The 27,527-nt window shown below is 45.0% G+C and overlaps 1 protein-coding gene across 2 annotated transcripts in view; it reads left to right on the top strand.

Moving 5' to 3' along the window:
• The window catches only part of LOC106583586 (plexin-A1), a 373,995-nt gene extending 356,231 nt beyond the window's left edge, over positions 1–17,764 (top strand). The window contains exons 23-32 of one of the 2 annotated variants that reach the window (XM_014167946.3): positions 4,109–4,175; positions 6,483–6,629; positions 6,893–7,052; positions 7,209–7,312; positions 11,318–11,414; positions 11,858–12,048; positions 14,733–14,902; positions 15,657–15,869; positions 16,130–16,280; positions 16,631–17,764. In XM_014167946.3, the coding sequence (XP_014023421.2) occupies positions 4,109–4,175; positions 6,483–6,629; positions 6,893–7,052; positions 7,209–7,312; positions 11,318–11,414; positions 11,858–12,048; positions 14,733–14,902; positions 15,657–15,869; positions 16,130–16,280; positions 16,631–16,726 (1,396 nt within the window). In that variant the 3' untranslated portion in view covers positions 16,727–17,764. Of the gene's footprint in view, positions 1–4,108; positions 4,176–6,023; positions 6,393–6,482; positions 6,630–6,892; positions 7,053–7,208; positions 7,313–11,317; positions 11,415–11,857; positions 12,049–14,732; positions 14,903–15,656; positions 15,870–16,129; positions 16,281–16,630 lie in introns of those variants that run through there. The other variant, XM_082967657.1, reaches the window with a different exon arrangement.
• Positions 17,765–27,527: the final 9,763 nt, after the last annotated feature.

Here is a 27,527-nt window from a genome sequence, read left to right as displayed (position 1 = left end):
GGAGAGGTAGAGGACGGGGTGGGTGAGAGAGAGGTACAGGACGGGGTGGGTGAGAGAGAGAGGTACAGGACGGGGTGGGTGAGAGAGAGAGCTAGAGGACGGGGTGGGTGAGAGAGCGGTAGAGGGTGGGGTGAATGAGAGGGAGGTAGAGGACGGGGTGGATGAGAGAGAGAGGTAGAGGACGGGGTGGGTGAGAGAGAGAGGTAGAGGACGGGGTGGGTGAGAGAGAGAGGGCGGGGTGGGTGAGAGAGAGAGGGCGGGGTGGGTGATAGAGAGAGGTAGAGGACGGGGTGGGTGAGAGAGAGAGGTAGAGGACGGGGTGGGTGGGTGAGAGAGGTAGAGGACGGGGTGGGTGAGAGAGAGAGAGAGGGCGGGGTGGTTGAGAGAGAGAGGTAGAGGGCGGGGTGGATGAGAGAGAGGTAGAGGGCGGGGTGGATGAGAGAGAGGTAGAGGATGGGGTGGATGAGAGAGAGGTAGAGGACGGGGTGGGTGAGAGAGAGAGGTAGAGGACGGGGTGGGTGAGAGAGAGAGGTAGAGGACGGGGTGGGTGAGAGAGAGAGGTATAGGACGGGGTGGGTGAGAGAGAGAGGTAGAGGACAGGGTGGGTGAGAGAGAGAGGTAGAGGACGGGGTGGGTGAGAGAGAGAGGTAGAGGACGGGGTGCTTGAGAGGTAGAGGACGGGGTGGGTGAGAGAGAGAGGTAGAGGACGGGGTGGGTGAGAGAGAGAGGTACAGGATGGGGTGGGTGAGAGAGAGGGGTAGAGGACGGGGTGGGTGATAGTGAGAGGTAGAGGACGGGGTGGGTGAGAGAGAGAGGTAGAGGACGGGGTGCGTGAGAGGTAGAGGACGGGGTGGGTGAGAGAGAGGGAGATAGAGGACTGGGTGGGTGAGAGAAAGGGAGGTAGAGGACTGGGTGGGTGAGAGAAAGGGAGGTAGAGGACTGGGTGGGTGAGAGAAAGGGAGGTAGAGGACTGGGTGGGTGAGAGAAAGGGAGGTAGAGGACTGGGTGGGTGAGAGAAAGGGAGGTAGAGGACTGGGTGGGTGAGAGAAAGGGAGGTAGAGGACTGGGTGGGTGAGAGAAAGGGAGGTAGAGGACTGGGTGGGTGAGAGAAAGGGAGGTAGAGGACTGGGTGGGTGAGAGAAAGGGAGGTAGAGGACTGGGTGGGTGAGAGAAAGGGAGGTAGAGGACTGGGTGGGTGAGAGAAAGGGAGGTAGAGGACTGGGTGGGTGAGAGAAAGGGAGGTAGAGGACTGGGTGGGTGAGAGAAAGGGAGGTAGAGGACTGGGTGGGTGAGAGAAAGGGAGGTAGAGGACTGGGTGGGTGAGAGAGAGGGAGGTAGAGGACGGGGTGGGTGAGAGAGAGAGGTAGAGGACGGGGTGGGTGAGAGAGAGAGGTAGAGGACTGGGTGGGTGAGAGAAAGGGAGGTAGAGGACTGGGTGGGTGAGAGAAAGGGAGGTAGAGGACTGGGTGGGTGAGAGAAAGGGAGGTAGAGGACTGGGTGGGTGAGAGAAAGGGAGGTAGAGGACTGGGTGGGTGAGAGAAAGGGAGGTAGAGGACTGGGTGGGTGAGAGAAAGGGAGGTAGAGGACTGGGTGGGTGAGAGAAAGGGAGGTAGAGGACTGGGTGGGTGAGAGAAAGGGAGGTAGAGGACTGGGTGGGTGAGAGAAAGGGAGGTAGAGGACTGGGTGGGTGAGAGAAAGGGAGGTAGAGGACTGGGTGGGTGAGAGAAAGGGAGGTAGAGGACTGGGTGGGTGAGAGAAAGGGAGGTAGAGGACTGGGTGGGTGAGAGAAAGGGAGGTAGAGGACTGGGTGGGTGAGAGAAAGGGAGGTAGAGGACTGGGTGGGTGAGAGAAAGGGAGGTAGAGGACTGGGTGGGTGAGAGAAAGGGAGGTAGAGGACTGGGTGGGTGAGAGAGAGGGAGGTAGAGGACGGGGTGGGTGAGAGAGAGAGGTAGAGGACGGGGTGGGTGAGAGAGAGAGGTAGAGGACGGGGTGGGTGAGAGAGAGAGGTAGAGGACGGGGTGGGTGAGAGAGAGAGGTAGAGGACGGGGTGGGTGAGAGAGAGAGGTAGAGGACGGGGTGGGTGAGAGAGAGAGGTAGAGGACGGGGTGGGTGATAGAGAGAGGTAGAGGACGGGGTGGGTGAGAGAGAGAGGTAGAGGACGGGGTGCGTGAGAGGTAGAGGACGGGGTGGGTGAGAGTGAGGTAGGTAGAGGACTGGGTGGGTGAGAGAAAGGGAGGTAGAGGACGGGGTGGGTGAGAATGAGGTAGGTAGAGGACAGGGTGGGTGAGAGAGGGAGGTAGAGGATTGGGTGGGTGAGAGAGAGAGAGGGAGGTAGAAGATTGGGTGGGTGAGAGAGAGGGAGGTAGAGGACGGGGTGGGTGAGAGGGAGGTAGGTAGGTATAGGACAGGGTGGGTGAGAGAGGGAGGTAGAGGATTGGGTGGGTGAGAGAGAGGAAGGGAGGTAGAAGATTGGGTGGGTGAGAGAGAGGGAGGTAGAGGACAGGGTGGGTGAGAGAGAGAGGTAGGGGACAGTGTGGGTGAGAGAGAGGTAGAGGACGGGGTGGGTGAGAGAGGTAGAGGACGGGAGGGGTGAGTGTGAGGTAGAGGACGGGGTGGGTGAGAGAAGAGGGTGGTAGAATACAGGGTGGGTGAGAGAGGGAGGTAGAGGACGGGGTGGGTGAGAGAGGGAGGTAGAGGACAGGGTGGGTGAGAGCGAGGTAGAGGACAGGGTGGGTGAGAGCGAGGTAGAGGACAGGGTGGGTGAGAGAGAGAGGTAGAGGAGGAGGTGGGTGAGAGAGAAGTAGAGGACAGGGTGGGTCAGAGGAGAGGTAGAGGACGGGGTGGGTGAGAGTGAGGTAGAGGACGGGGTGGGTGAGAGAGAGGTGGAGGACGGGGTGGGTGAGAGAGGTAGAGGACGGGGTGGGTGAGAGAGGTAGAGGACGGGGTGGGTGAGAGAGGTAGAGGACGGGGTGGGTGAGAGAAAGAGGTTGAGGACGGGTTGGGTGACAGAGAGAGAGAGAGAGAGGTAGAGGACAGGGTGGGCCAGAGAGAGGTAGATTACGGGGTGGGTGAGAGCAAGGTAGAGGACGGGGTGGGTGAGAGAGAGAGGTAGAGGACAGGGGGGTGGGGGTGGGCGGGTGGGGGAGAGGGAGGTAGAGGACAGGGTGGGTGAGAGAGAGAGGTAGAGGACGGGGTGGGTGAGAGAGAGAGAGAGTTAGAGGACGGGGTGGGTGAGAGAGAGGTAGAGGACAGGGTGGGTGAGAGAGAGAGAGGTAGAGGACAGGGTGGGTGAAGTCCCTTCCTTACAGACACACTTCCCTCTTCTCTGTTCATTTGTATTAGACGTAGTAAGTCTCGTTAATTACAATGCCTTTTAACTTTTCAGGTTGGTGATTAGCGTGAGAAGTTAACTAATTAATTGCTGTGTTTTTAATGAAGATTGGTGGGTTTGCTTTTTTTTTTAAATGCAAAGATCTGTGGGTTTTGTTATTCGAGTGAATTTGTTTGTGTATGGAGAGAAGGGGGAGTGTAATTGCAGGATATAACCTAACCGCATAAAGTGGAATAATTTCATGTAAGTGATCATCCGCGTTAAATGCCTTTTCCCGGGGATAATGGTTTGTAATCTCCTTCAGTTACTAACAGGGATAATGGTTTGTAATCTCTTTCAGTTACTACCAGGGATAATGCTTTGTAATCTCCTTCAGTTACTACCAGGGATAATGGTTTGTAATCTCCTTCAGTTACTACCAGGGATAATGGTTTGTAATCTCCTACAGTTACTACCAGGGATAATGGTTTGTAATCTCCTACAGTTACTACCAGGGATAATGGTTTGTAATCTCCTACAGTTACTACCAGGGATAATGGTTTGTAATCTCCTACAGTTACTACCAGGGATAATGGTTTGTAATATCCTTCAGTTACTAGCGACCAAACACTAGGGTTGTTTGGTCCCTTGTTACTAAGAGGAAAATCTCAAACCCTTCTACAGTCGTTCCTCTATCAGTCCTGTGTTATGGACATTTAACGCTTTGCCATGCCAGAACATGACATTCAACTCAATTTCTCCTCTCTCTCCCTTTCTCTCTCTCCCGCTCTCCTATAGGACTGAGTCGGTGGCTGAGAAGATGCTCACCAACTGGTTCACGTTCCTTCTCTACAAGTTCCTCAAGGTAAGTCTGTCAGTGATGCACTCAGGTTGTGTTCATTAGGCAGCAACCAAGGAAAATTGACTGAAACAGAGAGGGACAACCTGGATTCATCCAATAAAATGAGTTTATTTTCACTTTATGTATTGAAACGTTTTGAAAGGTTTGTCATTGCATGCCTTAATGAACACGCAGCCGCGCCAAACAGGCTTTTTAAGCGTTCTACGGTTCTGTTATTCGCTAATGCTGGTTGTGCTGTTGGAGAATGAAAGAGCGCTAGGGAATTTAGCTTGCCGGCTAAACGTCAGTATCTCCTAGCTGCAGGAGCAGATAAGGCACAGGGAGAGGGCTACAATGCTCCCTATCCTTTACCTCTCTCTACCTTTCATGTTCCAACTTCTCTCTACCCAGTTGTAAAACAGTATTCTACCTTTATGTGAAGTGGTGTTAAGGCGTGACTGTTTCTGTGCATGTGTTTTCGTCGTATGAGTATCCTGACGTGCAAACGCCTCTTTAACGCATAACCCCTATCAGGGTTTTCTAGAGAGCCAAAGAGAGAAGTGAGAGTGGGTGCTTGCGTGTGCATTCTTCAGATTTGAGGCTTATTGGAATGGAGAGAGTGCATCAGACAGCCATGCATCTGTGTGGCACGGGTGATCGGAAGTCTTTCTCTCAATTAGTTGTTTTTCAGTTCAGACAGGTGTTTTTAAAAACTTGCATCCTACTGGACAGCTTCTTCAACCCCTCTTGGGGTCCTGCCAAGCGTGTGGTCCACATTTTTGGCTAGGTGCATCAAAAGCAACCCATAATAGCTGGTTTCTGAGCTACTAGAGGGTGGGTGTGTGTGTGTGTGTACACGTCTCGTTAACAGCTGTCTGTTTAATTAGTGCAGACGATAACGAGGTGGGAGCAGCAGGAGGGATATGGAAGGGGGGAAGAGGAAGCGTGTAGAAGGCCACAAAGAATACTAGGGGAAGCTCTGTACACTTTGGGTTGTTCACCAGCACTTTCAAACTCTTTTTTGCTCTGAATTGAAACATCTTAAATGTCAAGGAAAGGAGAGAAAAAACACAGACATATTGTAGTTGGGTGGACAGAGCTAGCGGAAGATGAGGAGGAAGATGAACTAGCAAGAGTTGGAGGTGAGAATCACTGTGCTAAGTGGTAGCCGGACCAATAGAGGGAAAATGGGAGAAAAACGAGAGGGAGGAGAGAGGCCCTCCAGCCCGCCCGCCTTGCATTGCCTCGTTGACACATTTCATGCAGCAGAGTGCTTCTCCAGCACTTTTCACTCCTGACTCGTTAACCTTCCATTAACTCCTCTATCAACTGCCACTAGCGTTCTCCCAACATTTTCCACAAGCTCAGTGTACATTTTTAAATTGTACCTTGTTAAAGGCTGCACGGGTTCCCCAAGCTCAGTGTACATTTTGAAATTTTACCTTGTTAAAGGCTGCACAGATTCCCCAAGCTCAGTGTACATTTTAAAATGTTTTACCTTGTTAAAGACTGTTTTTCCCCGGGTTAAAATGCACAAGGGACAAACTACTACTCTGGAGTGGGTCACTTGTCACTGCACCAATAGCTGTTGAATGGGTAAGCGAGAGGCTAGGCCCTATGGTTTAGCTGTGTGTCACCGTGTAGCCAACAGCAGATTGGAATGCACTTGAGTGCAGTTTTTTCTCAAATAAGGAAGCGTACTCATTGTCTTGAATGTCGTCCTTCAAGTCTACAGTATTTCCTATTGGTTTTGAGATGCTGACATGACAGATAGATGGGATACTGGCCCCTATCAGCTTATGCTATACTATACTTGTGTGTGTATGCGTGTGCGTGCCCCTGTTCATGCTGTACTGTGTACCCTGTGTGTAGGAGTGTGCTGGAGAACCCCTGTTCATGCTGTACTGTGTACCCTGTGTGTAGGAGTGTGCTGGAGAACCCCTGTTCATGCTGTACTGTGTACCCTGTGTGTAGGAGTGTGCTGGAGAACCCCTGTTCATGCTGTACTGTGTACCCTGTGTGTAGGAGTGTGTTGGAGAACCCCTGTTCATGCTGTACTGTGTACCCTGTGTGTAGGAGTGTGCTGGAGAACCCCTGTTCATGCTGTACTGTGTACCCTGTGTGTAGGAGTGTGCTGGAGAACCCCTGTTCATGCTGTACTGTGTACCCTGTGTGTAGGAGTGTGCTGGAGAACCCCTGTTCATGCTGTACTGTGTACCCTGTGTGTAGGAGTGTGTTGGAGAACCCCTGTTCATGCTGTACTGTGTACCCTGTGTGTAGGAGTGTGCTGGAGAACCCCTGTTCATGCTGTACTGTGTACCCTGTGTGTAGGAGTGTGCTGGAGAACCCCTGTTCATGCTGTACTGTGCCATCAAGCAGCAGATGGAGAAGGGGCCTATAGACTCCATCACAGGAGAGGCACGCTACTCACTCAGTGAAGACAAGCTCATCAGACAGCAGATTGACTACAAGACCCTGGTCAGTGCCACAACACAGCTTGAATCACAGAAATAAACGGAACACTTTTACATCATCTCTCTTTGACTGAATACATTTCTCTGAGAACCATTCGTCTGGCTGGCTAGGTAGTACAGTAGGTAGATAACTACAAGAGTGATTACCGATGTATGCGTGTATGCGGTTTAACTCACGTCTTCCACACTATTCACTCTGCTTCAAGCCTCTAGTCCTGTGAGTCTTCCCCATCGCCAATCTTACCCTTGACCCTTACACTCCCCTAGACCCTGCACTGTGTGAACCCGGAGAATGAGAACGCCCCGGAGGTGGCGGTAAAGGGGCTGAACTGTGACACGGTGACCCAGGTGAAGGAAAAGCTGCTTGATGCTGTGTTCAAAGGAAGCCCTTACTCCCAGAGACCCAAGGCTTCAGACATGGACATGGGTAAGGCACACAAACACACCATGCACAAATGAACGCACGCACACACACACAACCCAAGCCAATAAGCCAAAATACACTTAACACAGTTCCCAACACTATCTGGAGTCACTCAACAGACACTAACACACCCTCTCCTTCTGTTCGGTGTGTGTTCAGAGTGGCGTCAGGGCAGGATGGCCAGGATCATTCTCCAGGATGAGGACGTCACCACCAAGATAGACAATGACTGGAAGAGACTCAACACACTGGCCCACTACCAGGCAAGTCTCTCATGGTTTATGTCTCAAAGTTGATCAAATAATGTGTTTTTAATCAATAAATTAATCAAATGTTATTTTTATGTATACACTTTACAATTACCGATTTAGAAATATTTCTGGATTGATGTAGGGGTTCACTCAAACATCCCTTGGTGTCTGCAGCCCAAAATTCATGGGTGTCATATATAATACATTTCTCCTCAGGGATGAATAAAGTGTATCTTATCTTAACTGTAATGAATAATACATTACATCATTGTATATATGATATAAAACAAGGAAATAAATACTGAGTAAAATACCATCATATGATACTATACAATATACTTTGTCAATTTACATGGAAATTCATACTACTTGTATACTGTAGGTCTATACAGAGATTATTGCTATCACACCAATAAAAACTTCAGTTATTGAGCTTGTTGTATGTAGCCAGTGCACCTGTGTAACAGAGGTTGCTTGTATAATAGTTATGCGACCTTGCTTGAGACCTGGAGCTTGTAAAGTGAACGTCAGACTGCAACGCTAGTGCTGGTTGATTGGTGTCCAGTGTGCTTAAAACACTAACCATCTATTGTTAGTATGGCTCAGTATCTGCCAAATCTTGGTGTCCATAGCCACCTCTCAGGTTGTCTGCTATTCCAGTTCTTCAACCAGGAATGGGTCTCCCCTCAGAATTAGTTCAAGTGGTTCTGCAGGCAAGGACATAGTGAAGTATGTGATGTAGTTCTTGTAGTCTTCAATACATTTGTCTGTACTGGGTTTCACTCGATGTTCCCCATCAGCGGAGAGGCTGTATGACTGATCGTTTGTTAGTATACACTAAGTTGTGTCAATAAGGATTTTGTCTAACTCCAGTCCTCTTCTCACTCATCTCTACCACATCTAACACAGATCAGCTTCAGCCTGGTTCACAGAGGAGGCAGTAGAGTACCGCACAGTGTCAGTTTTCCACTAAGTAACCAATATTGTTTAGATATAATGACAATAGTACAGGTACTAAAATTGACCCATGAGGTACTCCTTTAGTCACCTCGAGGAATTGCAAATTGACACACTCAGCAACTATATATTGAGATCTGTCCATAATGTAATTTTTTTAACCAACCGCATGTGCTGCTATCAAGTCCAACGTGCAATAACAATGAGTCATCCACAATGTCAAAAGCCTTAGACAGGTCAATAAACGATGCTGCTTTTTATCTATAGAACATACAATATCATTGACAACATAGGATGCAGCTAAGATGGTACTATGACCTTATCTACATCCTGATTGATATGAATTTTGATACATTTCCTGGTTAAGGAGCAAAGTAGATTTTTATCAACTATTTAAATATTTATGCCAGACACGATGCGGTAGTTATTTGTCACTAGGGTTTCCGCCCTTGTGAAGAGGAAGTACATGCGCTGCTTTCCATGCTTTAACTATAGAACTGCTGGGCCTTGAGGGACACCCCTTCAAGCTAATTAGAATGTTGCAGTCAAAATGACTACTAACGGTGTAATTAATCCCAGTATGTACAATACTTCCTCTTCACTTAGGGCCCCCAAAAGGGTCTGACTACATGTGTGGGTATGTATGTGGATACGCAGACCCACGAGCCACTGCGGCCCCTCATGATGAGGTCAGACTTTTGGTGGCCCCCCACTCCCATCAAAGATTCCCATCCCTGCCCTAAAACTTTTGTTTTAAAAACATCAGAGAAATAATCGAGAACTGACCTAGGGTCAGGAATGGCAGGTACACCTGCTATGTCACAAAGATTGTGCAAAAAAAGCTTGATCATTGACATTTCTGACATTCCTTGTGTCGATGATGCGCAGAACGGATTTAGGTAGTCTTACATCGGTAATACAGGCAATAGGGAAATGCTCATTGATATCATGAGCAAAAAACACAACCGGCTGTGTATTTACAGTGCATTCGGGAAGTATTCAGACCCCTTCCCCTTTTCCACATTTTGTTTGTTTTGTTATATTCCTCTGTGGAGATGGTTGTCCTTCTAGAAGGTTCTCCCATCTCTACAGCGTTCCACCAATCAGGTCTTTATAGTAGAGTGGCCAGACGGAAGCCACTCCTCAGTAAAAGGCACATGACAGCCCGCTTGGAGTTAGCCAAAAGACACCTAAAGGACTCTCAGACCATGTGAAAGAAGATTCTCTGGTCTGATGAAACAAAGATGGAACTCTTTAGCCTGAATGCCAAGCTTCACATCGGAGCAAACCTGGCACCATCCCTACGGTGAAGCATGGTGGTGGCAGCATCATGCTGTGGAGATGTTTTTCAGTGGCAGGGACTGGGAGACTAGTCAGAATCGAGGGAAAGATGAACAGTGCAAAGTACAGAGAGATCCTTGATGCTGCTCCAGAGTGCTCAGGACCTCAGACTGAGGTGAAGGTTCCAACAGGACAACAACTCTAAGCACACAGCCAAGACAACGCAGGAGTGGCTTGCGAACAAGTCTCAATGTCCTTGAGTGGCCCAGCCAGAGCCCAGACTTGAACCCGATCTAACATCTCTGGAGAGACCTGAAAATAGCTGTGCAGCTACACTCCCCATCTAACCTGACAAACCTTGAGAGGATCTGTAGAGAACAATGGGAGAATCTCCCCAAATACAGGTGTGCCAAGCTTGTTGCGTCATCATACCCAAGAAGACTCAAGGCTGTAATCGCAGCCAAAGGTGCTTCAACAAAGTACTGAGTAAAAGGTGTGAATACTGATGTAAATGTGATATTTCAGCTTTTTTATATATATACATTTGTCAAATTCTCTACAAACCTGTTTTTGCTTTGTCGTTATTGGGTATTGAGTGTAGATTGATTAGGGGGAAAAAATAAAGTAATACATTTTAGAATAAGGCTGTAACATAACTAAATGTGGAAAAAGTCAAGGGGTCTGAATACTTTCCGAATGCACTGTATGGGGTCTATTTGTACTGTAAGTTTGATGTCAAACAGGTCAGATTTAACTGGATTTTAAAATTGGGCCGGGTTGGTTTCGATATTACATGCGCTAAATTCAGATCGATGCATAATACCTTGAGCTTGTCTGAAACTTGAGTCATCCAATCAAGGTTAAAGACAACCCGTAATTATCACTTACGATGCTGCATAAATTGATAACAGGTCAGCTAAATGATTAGTAGCACTGGGATGAGCAGAGGGGGCCAGTATATCCTCACCATTTGATACCATTTTCCAGGCATACGTTTAGGGCTAGGCATTCAAATTGATAGAGGTGGAAAGTCATACTGACACACAAAGTTACATTTTACAAAAATAGCCACACCTCTACATTTTCGATCAGATCTGTAAATGTTGTATTAATCCAAAGTTACATCATAGTTAAAAAAAAAAAAAAAAAACAGCGTTTAAAAAAATCACAAGGTTAGGTCCATTTCTCGACCGAGGTAGCAGTTTATTGTAAGAGGAAATGGAAGTTACCTGGTGTTTATATAGCTGTGTGTCTGTCTACTACTGTTGCCAATATTATTTAAGTCAGCCAACGTTTTCATGATGAAAGCATACTTTTTTTAAAACACGTTCTTACCCCGCCCAGATCGATTGCAATGGTTACACCTCTTTTTTCTGACAGTCAACTGGAATATGACTTTGTCGTTGTCATACACCCAGTCACTGATGTTCACCTCTCCTGATGTATGGTGTTATATTTCCATCCTGAATAAGTGTTTTACCAGGAGGGACCAACCAATCCCCCAGAGGGAAATGGACCTGCAGAGAGAAAAAACAACAACATTTTAATGCAAACAAAAGTTGAGTCTTCAGTCTTGGTGCTATTTCTAGGTCTATACAGGTTTGTTGCAAGATATTAGAATTGGGCTGCCTGTGTTAATGCAGCCTTAGTCAATCACTCCAGGCACCAGCAATGTAGCCGTGTGTATCACCTTTTTCTGACCGTATGTCATGTGCAAAGTTTTCAGAGTGCAGATGCATGTCTAACTCTAACTGTTATATTTCCTGTACTCCCCATCAGGTGACAGATGGCTCAGTGATAGCCCTGGTGCCCAAGCAGAACTCTGCCTACAACATCTCCACCTCCTCCACCTTCACCAAGTCCCTCAACAGATACGGTGTGTGGGTATGGGTGGCCAGGTAGATGGGTGTGTGTGGGTAGTTGTGTGCGTGCAGGTGTGCGTGCGTGCTATTTTATTCTCGAAGTGCTTTCTGTGAGTACGTTTCAGAAATACACAGCTAAACATTAGAAATATCTCAATAGAATTGATAATGCGTGCCAAGTGTTGACGTTAAGGTCAGACAGTGAAGAGGAGTGATGTGTGTCATGTAAGTCTGAGAGTAACTGGAGACTGTGCAGTCCCTGTCTGTGTCCTCTCCCCAGGATCTCTCTGTCTCCCCCTGCCTTGATCACCCCCCTCCCCCGCCATCTGCTTTATTTCTCTTGACCCCCCCCTCGTCTCTTTCTCTTCATCTATAACACACTGGTTATGTGATTTGACATCATATTGGAATAATCTGAATCCTGACCATGTCGTCTCTCTCCCGTCTTCCCGTCCAGAGAGTATGTTGAGGACGGCCAGTAGTCCAGACAGCCTGCGTTCTAGGACCCCCATGATCACGCCTGACCTGGAGAGTGGTACCAAGCTGTGGCACCTGGTCAAGAACCACGACCACTCGGACCAGCGTGAAGGCGACCGTGGCAGCAAGATGGTCTCTGAGATATACCTGACCAGGCTATTGGCTACTAAGGTACCCCACACACAGACAGACAGACACACATTCACACTCACTCACTCACTCACTCACTCACTCACTCACTCACTCACTCACTCACTCACTCACTCACACACACCTGTCCCCCCTCTACCGGTAAACAACACCCAACATCCTAGCTCTCAAACCTGTTTCCTCCGACAGCCATCTCTCTCATTGACCTTTGTTTCCAAGGCGACTGGCTCAGATGCTCATTAACATTTTTCATAACCTTTTGCATGAGTAAGTGCAGCTCCCAAACGCTATGTTGTCTTAATTAGCAGCCTGACCTTTTGAGTGGTTTTCTGATCGTTGGAATCAGGAAGGGAGATGGAGGGGCTTTCTCTTGGATCCTATACCCTAATCCCTAATCCCTTCCGTTGGTACTCTCAAAACAATGTTTGTGAATTGATTATTGGGGAGCCCTAGGAGGGGCATGTTTTAGTTCTTGCACTTACACACACCTGATTTGACTAATCAAGGGCTTGGTGGTGGGTTGATAGGTTGCATCCGGTGTGTTTGTGCTGGTCTGGAAAAAATATGTGCGCAAAGATACGGATATAAATTCCATGAATAGAGCAGACATGAGTCCTCACTCTACATGTCATGAGGAATATCTGTTCTAGACAATATTGCTATTGGCTCAGTACTGTGGCACTAGAAGCACTAGATTCATCAACTGGCAGGCCATTACTTTCTGTTCCTCCATACCTTGTTGGTAGCACATCATTTACCATGCACAGGACGTGCCACACCACCATGCACTCAAGGTTAGGTCTACAGGGGTTAGAGAGTTTGGATAATGAACAGTGAGAGGGGGAAAGACGACAGGAGACTTGGCCTGTATATACTTGATGTATATATTAGTGTAGTTTTGGCCAATATGTTGGTATGTGAATAACTGACCGGAGCCGGCTTCATTCAGGTGATGGGCTAGTGTTGGGAGTGTGTAAAGGAGGAGGGGGCCATTCGACAGACTACTTGATCATGTGTAAAAGTTGATAATCTTATGTGGAAGAAAGGATATACACTGCTCAAAAAAATAAAGGGAACACTAAAATAACACATCCTAGATCTGAATGAATGAAATCTTATAAAATACTTTTTTCTTTACATAGTTGAATGTGCTGGATTTGGAGTCACACTCAAAATTAAAGTGGAAAACCACACTACAGGCTGATCCAACTTTGATGTAATGTCCTTAAAACAAGTCAAAATGAGGCTCAGTAGTGTGTGTGGCCTCCACGTGCCTGTATGACCTCCCTACAACGCCTGGGCATGCTCCTGATGAGGTGGCGGATGGTCTCCTGAGGGATCTCCTCCCAGACCTGGACTAAAGCATCCGCCAACTCCTGGACAGTCTGTGGTGCAACGTGGCGTTGGTGGATGGAGCGAGACATTATGTCCCAGATGTGCTCAATTGGATTCAGGTCTGGGGAACGGGCGGGCCAGTCCATAGCATCAATGCCTTCCTCTTGCAGGAACTGCTGACACACTCCAGCCACATGAGGTCTAGCATTGTCTTGCATTAGGAGGAACCCAGGGCCAACCGCACCAGCATATGGTCTCACAAGGGGTCTGAGGATCTCATCTCGGTACCTAATGACAGTCAGGCTACCTCTGGCGAGCACATGGAGGGCTGTGCGGTCCCCCAAAGAAATGCCACCCCACCCATGACTGACCCACCGCCAAACCAGTCATGCTGGAGGATGTTGCAGGCAGCAGAACGTTCTCCACGGCGTCTCCAGACCCTGTCACGTCTGTCACGTGCTCAGTGTGAACCTGCTTTCATCTGTGAAGAGCACAGGGCGCCAGTGGCGAATTTGCCAATCTTGGTGTTCTCTGGCAAATGCCAAACGTCCTGCACGGTGTTGGGCTGTAAGCACAACCCCCACCTGTGGACGTCGGGCCCTCATACCACCCTCATGGAGTCTGTTTCTGACCGTTTGAGCAGACACATGCACATTTGTGGCCTGCTGGAGGTCATTTTGCAGGGCTCTGGCAGTGCTCCTCCTGCTCCTCCTTGCACAAAGGCGGCGGTAGCGGTCCTGCTGCTGGGTTGTTGCCCTCCTACGGCCTCCTCCACGTCTCCTGATGTACTGGCCTGTCTCCTGGTAGCGCCTCCATGCTCTGGACACTATGCTGGCAGACACCGCAAACCTTCTTGCCACAGCTCGCATTGATGTGCCATCCTGGATGAGCTGCACTACCTGAGCCACTTGTGTGGGTTGTAGACTCCGTCTCATGCTGCCACTAGAGTGAAAGCACCGCCAGCATTCAAAAGTGACCAAAACATCAGCCAGGAAGCATAGGAACTGAGAAGTGGTCTGTGGTCACCACCTGCAGAACCACTCCTTTATTGGGGGTGTCTTGCTAATTGCCTATAATTTCCACCTGTTGTCTATCCCATTTGCACAACAGCATGTGAAATCTATTGTCAATCAGTGTTGCTTCCTAAGTGGACAGTTTGATTTCACAGAAGTGTGATTGACTTGGAGTTACATTGTGTTGTTTAAGTGTTCCCTTTATTTTTTGGAGCAGTATATTTAGTCTAAATGTGTCCACAGTGTGAGGACCTTTTCAATTTCAACTTCATAAAACAGTGATTTGTACAATACTAAGCTACATGAAGTTGATATCAGTGATACAACTCTCTAACCCTCCCTTTTCTCCTTTCACAGGGTACATTGCAGAAGTTTGTGGATGACCTGTTTGAGACCATCTTCAGTACGGCCCATCGAGGCAGTGCCCTGCCGCTCGCCATTAAGTACATGTTTGACTTCCTGGACGAGCAGGCCGACAAGCACTGCATCTCTGACTTGGATGTACGGCACACCTGGAAGAGCAACTGGTGAGTGGGTCAGAGTGGATCAGTTTGTGTGTGAGACCGAGGGAGATGGTCCTATGTGCGTCAGGTTGTGAGAGAGGTTTGGTGATGGTGTTTGGGGGTTGAGTGCAGAGGCGCCATGTCCATGGGATTTATATTTATATATTTTTGTTTGTTTGTTTCTCTGTAATACTACAAGCCACCTAGCAATTTTGATGTTTGCTTTAGCTAGCCCAGAGAGGTTCCCAATCTCCCAACCTCCTAACTAGCTACCAAGAAGCCATTTCAGGCTATCAATCAAGTTAGAGTAGCTAACTTGTCTGACTATCTTAGCTGGCATGCCTGCTGGCAAGGTTGGTCGAATTTATAGTAAAGCAAGCAATAACTAAATGCACTGATAAGAGTCACATTCCTTTGAATATTTTACCCAGATTTTAGGAGATACAGAGAAGCATATTTAGTTTCTTTAAAAAAGAACCACCAGTCAGAAGACAAAAAGCTCAAGAGGTGACCTTTAGATATGCAGAAATATAAGCATAGCTTTGAAATAGAATTAAGCATAATGATTATGGCTCTAGATTGCAGGAAAAAAGATTTATTCAGGTGTTTGAAAAATACAATATTCTCCAACCCCCCCCATCTCACGTAGATTTTTGGGGTGCATGCCGCCCCTGGTTGAGTGTTAAGGAGATTGTAAGGTGGAGTATGACGTTAAGATTACTCTCACTAAAATGTTTCTTCTCTTCTTCCCACTCCCTCTCCATCTCTTCCCCCCTAGTCTTCCTCTGCGGTTCTGGGTGAACGTGATCAAGAACCCCCAGTTTGTGTTCGACATCCACAAGAACAGCATCACGGACGCCTGTCTGTCTGTGGTGGCCCAGACCTTCATGGATTCCTGCTCCACCTCAGAACACAAGCTGGGCAAAGACTCGCCCTCAAACAAGCTGCTCTACGCTAAAGACATTCCCAACTACAAGAACTGGGTGGAACGGTATGGATATAGGCTATGTTCAGCGGGCTGCCATTATGGATTAGGTTGAAAATTAAAACTAGGGTAGGAAAGTAACACTGTTGCCATTTGACAGCATGGAACTCGCTTGGTCACTTGGCTTGCCTTTATTCAGCTCACTTGGTTTCATTGGTCAATTGATATGCGTCAGTTAAATATTGACAGTGACTGCTTAAAGATTCTCCCACACACTCTCACCTTCCTTCCTTTTCTTTCTGTCTCCATCCCCCATTCTTTCTCAGGTACTACTCCGATATCTCGCGGATGCCCGTCATCAGTGACCAGGACATGAGTGCGTACCTGGCGGAGCAGTCGCGGCTCCACCTCAGCCAGTTCAACAGCATGAGCGCCCTGCACGAAATCTACTCCTACATTGTCAAGTACAAGGACGAGGTGAGAACAATGGCAGACATTTTTGCTATGTTTGTTTATTTAGAAGGGATTGCACCCTACTTTGGATTTGAAGAACTGCTCAGTTGTCGCTCAGTTGTTGCTCTCTCTACTGCTTTTGTAAAAGCTAATGTTTCTCACTGCTCATTTTATCCCTCTCTCCCTTCCTCTCTCTCTCTTCCTCCCTTCCTCTCTCTCCCTTCCTCTCTCTCTCTTCCTCCCTCTCCCTTTCTCTCCCTCCCTTCCTCTTTCTCTCCCTCCCCCTCTCTCTCTTTCTCGCATTTTGTTTCTCGCTTTCTTGCCATCTCTCTCTCTTTCTCTCTCTGTCTCTCTCTGTCTCTGTCCATGCTCAGATTCTGACGGCTTTGGAGAGGGACGAGCAGTCGCGGAGGCAGAGACTGAGGAGCAAGCTGGAGCAGGTCATCAACACAATGGCCCTGGCTAGCTGAGGACTGACCCTTGCTCTTCTCCTCATCCTCCTCTTCTCCATCTTCCTCTCTTTCTCTCCTCACCCAGAGGAATTTAAACTCAGACAGCGTGGTTTTCAACCCCCCTCCCCCCCAAACATGTGATGGAGCTACTGCAAAGGACAGAACAGGGGAGATTCAGCAGTACTGGGTGGGTGTGTGTGTGTATGTGTGTAAATGTGTGTCTATATGTGTGTGTGTGTGTGTGTGTGTCTATGTCAGACCAAGGCACTGGATGTTTCGTCACACACACACCGAGAGACAGCATCATCGGAAAGCATTTTGATTATCGTCGCTGTTGTCATGTTTTTTGTTATTTTCTGTTGGTTTTCCTGAGTTTTGGTGTCGCAAAGCCCTGTATCGTATAACCAGGATGGGACATTTGAAGTGGAATTCCATTTTGGCATCACAAACAGGACATAACATTGTTTGGCATCCTTGGAGCCAATGGGAGATAAGCTCCTCAGGTCACAGGTCTCCTGTTGGAATCGAAGATCAATGACTTTACTTTTTTTTCTAATTTTGTTGTTGTATTATTTTTTTGAAATAAATGTAATAAACTGCCCACTGATCTCTCGCCACCTGTGTTACTGCTGAATTTGCACAATTTACAAATACGTTACCAAGGAAGACTATATAGATATTATATATAAATACAACATTTTTAAGAAACAAATATTAGGGTTAAAACAACCCATCAACGGCAAAACTTGATATTTCCAGCAAAAAAAAAAAAACGATGAAAAAAAAAAAGAAGAAACAAAAAGAAGAAAAAGTTGTGCTGTGCCATGTTTTCTTTTGATGTTGTTTAGTGAAAAGACATTTTATTACATGGAATGTGTATGATTTAAATATGAACATGCTTAGTGACTGAAAAATAATTGTCAAAGTAATAAAAGAAAAAAAGGTACTTTGCCCCTTAGGGCCACCATAGAAATTCCATCCCATAATATTGTCACATTTCTGTATGGGTATGTTGGACTGATGCAGTCCTGCGGAAACATTAAATTGCAAATCTGTCGTGCATTCTCAGTTTTTGACAAGCAAACACAGACTCACGCAAGCATTGCTTCTTTTACTAGACAGTTCCGATGGAATCTAGGTACATGTTCATCTTCCAGGGCTAAAGAATTTGACAGCTTGTCCTACAATGGTTGACGAATAGAGAGCATTGCACTACTTGAACCAATTACAATTGTTAGATACTACTGCACTGTTGGAGCTAGAAAAACAAGCATTTCGCAACACCAACAATAACATCTGCTAAACGTGTATGTGACAAATAAAATGTGATTTAATCTATAGGCTACCCCACCACCAGTTAGCATTACCACGTCTGATGTCTTACCTGGTGGAATAAAGGTTAAAGAAATAGCTAAATGGGGTCAGGGAGGGTTTTACTGAGCCTCTTAGTCTGAAACAACAAAGTTGGGAAAACAGAAAGCCTTTTCCAGCCCTGGGCCCTTCTTCCTCATCTCTTCCCAATGCTATTCTGCAGATAATAAGCAAGGTGATGGTAGTGTGGTAAAGACTGCTTCTTTTCTCATAATCCAGAGATCGGAGACAGGCTGGGGCTTTAGCTCTCACCCATAGGGTGGTCTGGACGGTAGAGGGGGGAGGCACCCTCCACTCATTAGCAACACAAGGCTAAGTAATCCCTTATCTCCCCTGGTCCTTGCTTCTATCTTGACATGTCCACTTGCCATGTGTGACTTAAGATGTTTTTCAAAACTTCTCTCTTCTCTTGAGAGGTTTGTTTTTGGAGGTTTGACTTTGTGGTGCGTTTTTTTTTTTTTTTTTTCCTCTGCTTGCCGAAAACCAAACTGTGGTCTGTAATGTATTTTTGTTGATGTTTGATTTTGTAAATTGTATTTACTTTAGTTTTTTTTATGATAATGAAATGTAGCTTTTGGCAAAAAAAAAAAATGTATCAGGTTGCTTTCCTTGTTGTTTTTCTCATCTCTCTTTTGAACGTGTAAATTGTGCATTACGCGGTACGCTGAAGATGAAGAGACGTCTTTGGTTTATCTGAAGTTTAAGTACTGTTCATAAGGTTTATTTTCTGATCTCTACGATCAGTGTAAAATATCACATCAGATAAGCATCTGTCTTTTCCAGATGGAATCAGTGACTTGCTGCTTTAATCCATATTTTATTTTTTAAATGCTTTTGCAATACATTATATGCCAGGTTCCTTCCTAAACTCCTCTGAACAGAAATAAAAACAAAACACCCCTTAAATAGACATGACACATTGGTACATCTCAAATGGCACCCTGTATTGTACACTAAGGCCCTGATCAAAACTAGTACACTATATAGGGAATAGGGTGCCATTTTGGACATATTCATTGATGTATAAAGCTGTACTGCATTCCTGTTGTCTTTCTCTACGTATCTGACCATTAATATACAGGTGCTAGCCTGGTCCCGGATCTGTTATGTCTACCCAAACATTTGGCATGACAATGACCATAGGAGTTGACAAGACCACACAAACAGATCTGGGACCAAGCTATACAGGTGCTACTTAGTGAGCGAAATAGAACCCTTAAAGGGACCAGGTATACGGCGTCCATATTAGGACAGTGTCAGCCTCACAAGAAGTATGACGCTCTCCTAATATGGACACCGCACATTTGTCATACACTAGCGTGCTTGGACCAAACCACACTCCAAAGTTAGCTTCTTTCAACAGACCAGGGTTCCTTTTTAAGCAACTGTGAGCCTGACTAGTAAATTGTTGGTGAAACAGCATTACATTTAGAATGAGTCATAATCAGAACAATCAGAAATGTTTAACTACTGTACGCACTGATAAAAGAAATTAACTCCCCAAATATGCTTAGTTCGCTTTAAAAAAAAGAATCCCTGAGTACACAACTTTCCCTTTTTGCTGCGCCTATATCTTTCAGTGCTCTTAGATCACAAGTACATGAAATAGACTGGTCTCCAGAGCTCAGTGATTTTGTTAAACGCAGGCTTATGAATTATTAGCATCATAATTTTCCCATGTCTGGGGAAAATACATTACACACTGGCAGCTTCCAAATTCTTTGTGTTTCTCTCATCACTGCCCTGTTATTTTTTTTAAGAAGATAACTTATTCTCCATTTCTCAGGAAATTGCCTCTTGTTTGGAGAATTTCTCTCTGCATTGCTGTTCTGTTGTTTCAATGATATGGCCTTGAGTTTTCAATCAATCTGCTTCAGAGGTTTAGCAGGTTCCTAAGTGAGACTTCTTCCCTCCCCATCTCATGATTTGTCCCTGTTTGTTTGTTTGTATGGCAATTGATTTGTTTTGTCATTGAAGTGGTACGATATATAGCATGTCCATTAAGGAGAATCATGGCCATTTGATGTGGGCAGGAGGAACCAATGCTAAGACTTGACGCAGCCTGACATGAGGCTGTCATAGGAACAAATAGTGCCTGTCAAAATGGTTTGCGGATATCCCTACATTATGAAGCATGAATAAGAAAACAATTGACGTTTGGTTGACCATACAACAGGATTATTTCTATTGACATACATGTTATGACCGCTTAAGGTCCATCTCATGTTAGCGGAACATTGACCGTTTATGCCCAAACAGATAAGGGTAGTTTCCTGAACCCAGATTGACTATTCCTGTACTAAAAATATCTTTCAGATGAACAACGCATTAACATTTTCAAATGAGCATGATTTTTAGACCAGGTTTAAATGTGGTCTGGGAATCTGTCCCAAAATGACCCATCCAGTCTTGCCTACTCATACTATTGCCTTCCCAAGCCCTGTTTTGAGAAGATTCTGATCACTTATTTTCTAAATTTATTTTCTAATTGTGGCAAAATCTCAGTTGCTGTACATGTTCCAAATGAAAACTACATAGGATCCAAGAAAGTACAAATCGATCAATTTCAGAAAAACTGGCAGAGGAGTTTTTCCTACTTACAATAATTCTGATACGTTTTTAAGAGTTTGACTTGAAGCAACTGTCACAAGTGTGCAGGTTAATGTTCATTGTGTAAATATTCTGTTATTTCCTATTTTGCAGATTTACTACTTGTAAATACACATGCATCAAGGAGAGATTAAACATTTTTTTGCTAAATAAAATGGAGTTTTGCATGTATTTTTGGTGTTAAGAAGTGTACAAACACACACACATCTGTGTAGTGGGAAGGGCTTTCATTATTTTTTAGCCAGAGTGAATTCACTCTTGCTTCATTTCACAATAAGATTATGTTAAAAGCATGCTTAAAAATAGAATACTGTTATATTGACTGGTATGGTCTATTATTTCTCATATATCTACTGGAATAGTATATCAACAGTTTGCCATCCATAGAATTACAGATTCCCATATTGGTGGGACAGTTTAACATTTGATGAATTGCTCTATATTACTGTTTGCACTTAACCCTAATTGCTCCAGGGTCGCCGTTGATAATGGCAGGGAGGGAGCATTGGGATATGCAAAAAAACTCAATTCCAATTCACACGTATATAATACCCACTTGTTCATGTGTGAAATAGGACAAATATAAGTACCCACCAAATAGTTATTATTATTCTGGATGTTCAAGTGAAATTCAAATGTGCCTCTGTTAGATCCTGTTAAATTACTATTCTAATTCCTAATTCTGTGGATTAGTACCAGTGATGAGAACCCATTCTATTCCACTGCCATAGTAAATATAAATAAATAACTCAACTAGTACATTTAAATTTACTGATATCACAATCAAAATTAAGCAAAATGAAAAGTGCTAGAATAGAGAATGATTGGTGGTTGGTAGGTGATAATGTTGTTGTTTTGGCAGGAACTACCCCAAGACTAGACATGAGACTTTTCCCTGCTATCTAAGATCATACTTTTTTCTACAATGTGCCAAATTTAGAATCTTCCTTGTAGGCCATCCTTGGAGCTGGACAGAGGAGGAGGTGGATGATGACAATGTAATTTCCATCTGGATGATTAACCCACCTGTTGCCTTAAGATGTTAAGGAGGTGGTCTCACCCCTACAGCCCTTCACTCACTCCAAGCCCCAGCCCCCCCACCGAGTCCAGTTCAGGATGTCTCTGCTGCAGGAGAGGTAGACTGGTGTGCACCTCAGCCTGACTTCACCAGCTCAGTAAGAACCCCTCTGTTTACCTTTCCCTTGCACTATTCTGCTTCAGTGCATGCGGTCACCCCCAGTCTCCAAGTGTTGTACATGGAGCAGTATCAGGACTTCTGGTATACATACATGTCCATCATACAGTAATTTCTGGTGCTTTTACGAGTACTGCCAGCAGGAAATGTGGCAACATCTAGCCTGCCCGTGAAGGGAGTTGAGGCCTGACCAATGATTTATATATACACTAGATGACTGACAGGGGGAGCTGTTTTGAAGCGACCGCGCCGCCATCTCGGCACTCCCCCTCCATTGTAAGAAATATTTTGTTAGCTTTAGAAATGCATTCATGTCAACATTTGTTTTTGCCACGTTCATTATTTTCCAGACAACTTAATGCAGGGATGGGCAACTCCAGTCCTCGGGGGCTGGAGTGGTGTCACGCTTTTCCCCCATCCCTAGCAAACACGGCTGATTTAAACTGATTGCATTTCACTCCAATAATTAGTTGATTATTGGAGTGAGATGTGTTGGCTGGGGCAAAAGTGTGACACCAATCAGGCCCCCAAGAACTGGAGTTGCCCATCCCTGCCTTAATGCATACTTTTAAATTATATTATGAGATAAACATACGAATAAAAATGAAAAATATATAAACGTTTCCTTGAACTATCATTTTTTGAAAGTTCTAATGTTACTGTCCCCACTACAACAAAAAATACGTAAATACATATAATTTTTTCCTTGAAACATTGAATTGAAATAAAATACTGTAGAATTCCATTCATCCCTATGGAGGACTGCTTCTTCTGTGGAGCACAAATATAACCAGAGGCTTCAAAGCCTCTCATTGGCCAATACATAGCATCAGCATTCCAGGGTTTATATACATCATTGTGGCTGACATGGAAAGAGAGACTGGCATACATCCAGTGACACAGAAGACAAAGGCCTGGTGTGACTTTGAGGACACTGATGAGGAGGAGGTTGTGGAGCCTCCACAGAAGAGGCAGCATGGCTCTGACAAGCAGTGGCTCTTTACTGATGAGGAGACGGAGAAACTGGAGGCCATTCTATGAAGGTAAAATACAGACAAGTGTACAAACATGTAACGTATGATTTGCACATGTAAAATATGAGTTGCACCTGTATAATCATTTTTGTAGTTGCACAAAATATTTTTAGAGATTAAATGCAACAACACTTGCAAACATGTAAGTTGATATGTGAATAAATTCAATAATATTTGAAGGCATGCAACTCAATTTGAGAATGAATGCAACTCCTTTACTAAACTTGCGACTGGTGAATCTTATTCTGTGATTCAAAACTAGATTTGTCCATGTCTAATCTGCGCGCTTTGAGTTTTGTCACTAATTTAGCGACTAACCTCTGCCAAAAGTTTTGTAGTTGTACAAAAAAAATCTGGGTTTGTATGACCTGCTCTGCAAGCAAGCAGCAGAGAAAAACACGACAGCTCTGGTGGGCCGGGTTTTTTCTTCCGACCTGTTTTCAGGTTTCCAGTCTGGGAAGCACGCTTTGCACTGTGCTAAATATGGATCAAATTAGTTAAAATTACTAGCTAAATTATATTCACAGAATTTTAACGCTACAGCAAGGCGTTGGTGAAAAAGATAAAGGCAATATTTAAAACAAGTGTTTGTACATAGCATAACCACTACAAAGCTGATGATTTTCTATTGAAATTACATGGCTAGTTAGCTAGCTAGCATTAGAGCCTTCTGGCTAGCCTGTATCTAGTGGTTCCTGTGTTGTGTAATAGAGCAATAGGTCCAGCAACGTACATGTCATTTGGTTGAGACTAACATTAGTTTAGAAAATATTTGTTAGCTCTATGTATATTTGAGGAAACGGCGCAAACATTTTGTCTAAACTAATGTTAGTCTCAGCCAAGTGACGTACGTAGCTAGACCTATTTCTCTATTACACAACATAGGAACCACTAGATACAGGTTAACTAGGCTCTAATGCTAGCTAGTTAACCAGCAATTTAATTTCAATAGAAAACCACCAGCTTTGTAGTGGTTACGCTAATGGTTCTTTGCTCTGTGTATATTTGGTATGTATTTGGTTGGCTTTGCTAGTTAGCAAGCTGAGATCTGTGTTCAAGTTGGTTAACAATAGCTAGCTTGCTAATAATGTTTTGAGGAGAACAGGCTAGCTTCCTGTAGAATCAAGACAAAGGGATGGGGAAGAAGATTAGATGTGCAGTTCCTTCATCTTGCTAATGTAGTGCCCAGACGAGATGAAAGATAACTGCTACAGAGATAATAAGATAAGATCTCTCTCTTTCTACACTACATGATCAAAAGGATGGGGACACCAACTCGTCTAACATCTCATTCCAAAATCATGGGCATTAATATGGAGTTGGTCCCCCCTTTGCTGCTATAACAGCCTCCACTCATCTTGGAGGGCTTTCCATTAGATGTAGGATCATTGCTGGGGGGAACTTGCTTCCATTCAAATGAGGATGGGCACTAATGTTGGGCGATTAGGCCTGGGTCGCAGTCGCCGTTCCAATTCATCACAAAGGTGTTCGATGGGGTTGAGGTTAGGGCTCTGTGCAGGCTAGTCAAGTTCTTCCACACTGATCTCGACAAACCCATGGGGGCTGAAACAGGAAAGGGACATCACCAAACTGCTGCCACAAAGTTGGAAGCACAGAAACGTCTAGAATGTCATTGTATGCTTTAGCATTAAGATTTCCCTTCACTGGAACTAAGGGGCCTAGCCCGAACCATGAACCATGAAAAACAGCCCCAGACCATTATTCTTACTACACCAAACTTTACAGTTAGCACTATGCATGCCGGTGATTTTAACACGCTACAGCACTCGGCAGTCCCGTTCTGTGAGCTTGTGTGGCTTATCACTTCGCGGCTGAGCCGTTGTAGCTCCTAGACGTTACCACTTCACAATAACAACCACTTACAGTTGACCAGTGCAGCTCTAGCAGGACAGAAATTTGACGAACTGACTTGTTGGAAAGGTGGCATCCTATGATGGTGCCTTGTTGAAAGTCAGTGAGCTCTTCAGTAACGCCATTCTACTGCCTATGTTTGTTTTTGGAGATTGCATGGCTGTGTGCTCAATTTAATACACCTGTCCGCAACTTGTGGCTGAAATTGTCGAATCCACTAATTTGAATTGTCCACATATTTTTGTATATATAGCGTATCTTGATTAGTTAACTAGATGTCAATGTCAAACCAATGCAATGATATTCATTTTATTGGCTTGCTATGTGAGCTTCTTTTCCTGAAAATGTCTATCTGATATAACTAGCTAGTTGTTGTTGTAGTGACCGTTAAATGTTACAGCCACAACATCATGATCAAGTAGTCATGCATCTGCAGACCAGTGAGGAGGAGGAGAAGCCTGCTTTGGGTGAGCTAGCTAGAACAACATCAACTAGCTAGCTATAATATCAGGAAAAGCATGGATAGAGCTAGCTATCTGTAGTAAGATTATTATTTGAAACCACCACATGCACATCATCTGTATCTGTGTTACGTTCCATATATGTTTTAATATATTTGCACTGTATTGTCTACTTGTCTCAAGTTGTACAAATCATCACCATGAAGAATTCTGAATTCTGTTGAATTGTCAAGTGGACTGAATTCTCATTCAAATAATGTTTTCTCTCTCTTTCAGATCTGCTAAGCACACCTCTGCCTCTGCTAGCCACACAACCACTGCCTCAGAGTGGCTAAGCTCCTGCCTGCCTGGCTCTGTCTTGGGGTGACATTGAACAGGGCCACAGTATCTCCCAATCCCCGTCTCAATCCCCAGTAATTATTCTGCAGTAGCTTATGTGCCAGGATCAGCTTGGACCCATATTCACAAATCGTCTTTGAGTAGGAGTGCTGATCTAGGATCAGTTTGTACTTTTAGATCGGCATTAATCTAATAATATTGTGGTACCTGTATATGGTGGGATCTGACCCTAGATCAGCACTCCTACTCTTGTGGCGCATTTCCATACAGGATTTACCTCAGTGTTTTACCCAAAAGGCTCAGGTTTTTCTGTTTCCATCTACGTGGGCCGGCCGCCGTTTCTCTGAATTTACAGTATCTTAACGGAAGAAAGCATCCGAGCGAGTGAAACAGCGCCCCTCTGTCTCAGTATGTGTAGCGTATCTATCTGATGCTGGCTGGTCAGAAAGAGTATGACATTGTTGCTGCCTGTAGCTTTGAATGTAAGGGAAGCCAACGAGCATTTGGCCTCCCTTGATAATATTTTTTATAAAATAATAGCCAATTAGCGTTGAGCTTAACTGAGTGAGCTTAGCTGTGAATGATCTTGGCTTATCAACAACAAAAAAAGTGTCAAGGAAGCCAGTTTGGATTTGGCTTTAGACCAATCACTTCATAAGTGTTGTTGTCCTCCGGTGGCTAGCTAGCTAAAATGTTCCCTTTCCTTAATTAGCCATGGATGGAGATAGGGATTTTGACATGTGATTTTACTTAATTCTCCGTACGGGCCAATGATTATAACAGCGATTCTGATCCAACCATAAATTCATACATTGTGCTTCTGGCCGGAAAGGACGGAAGTTCAACATGTAGCTAATGTTTACTTGCTGGCCTGGCGTATCGTTGCCCATGAAAGGCAGTTAGGCCTAGGACAACAAAAACTAAAAGTGTGTACTGTATGACAGTCATAGACCGTTTAGCCTGCATGAAAGAGGAGGATGTAATTGGCATTTCTCTACAAGTGGGGTGAGTCAACATGTTTGTTCTATTTGCACACACACACACACACACACACACACACACACACAGACACACACACACCCCCGAGAGAGAGAAATCAGTACCATGGACAGCTACATCACATTTAGCTTTGGTATCTTTTAGTTGTCACTGTATTAGACTAAGCATCCTCTTCCCAAGGGAGTCAACAACAGTGCCACACTACACACGGCTAGACTCTGTAACAGGTTTTTACAGAGGAGCTCAAACAAATAGGGTATCTCCTGATTTTCACTTTAACAAACACAGTGCTGGTGCTTTTTGCAGATTCATTGGCTGTTTCCAGCCAGCCCTCTCAATAGGAATTTAATAAATGGAAATTGATGGTGCTGTAATAGTGAGCTGAACCAGTTGAATATATTGGTGCCAGGGATATTGTTTGTGTCTGTGTGCTCCTGAAGTGCTGTTGCCCTGTGTGATCTTTCATTAGTTTGGTGTTTTTATTCATTTACCTGACTGGCATGAGGCCTGTGTCATGATGTGGCCCTTTCTGGGTATAGATCATGGTTTCCCACTCTCTCCTACACCCAGGTTCTGTTATCTCAGGTCGTAAATTCCTAGCGGAGACTCTCTCCACCTGGTCATGCAGAAAGAGTGACACAGAGAACAAAGGATTTCACATGGCGAACTCCTAAATCCCCCAAATGGGAATTTGAAACAAAATGTCCACTTGTGAGGAGGTGGGAATGGTCCGTGGTCAGGTATGAAAAGTGTGTTTCATTTGGTGACCTCAGAGAGGACAGGAAACAGATAACTATATCTATGAATCTGTACATTTCTCAATTATGAGGTTTGCATCTAATTCTTGTATAAAATGAATGATTAAAGATGAAACTACTTGTGAAATGATGTAATATGATGTTAAACCTTTAATGTGAGATAATTGTATTCCCTTTAAA

This window comes from Salmo salar, chromosome 22 (assembly GCF_965601325.2).
Source record: "Salmo salar chromosome 22, fSalSal1, whole genome shotgun sequence".
NCBI classification, from domain to species: Eukaryota; Metazoa; Chordata; class Actinopteri; order Salmoniformes; family Salmonidae; genus Salmo; species Salmo salar.
The sequence above is the reverse complement of the archived record's forward strand: the minus strand, read 5'-3'. Positions and strand labels throughout refer to the sequence as shown.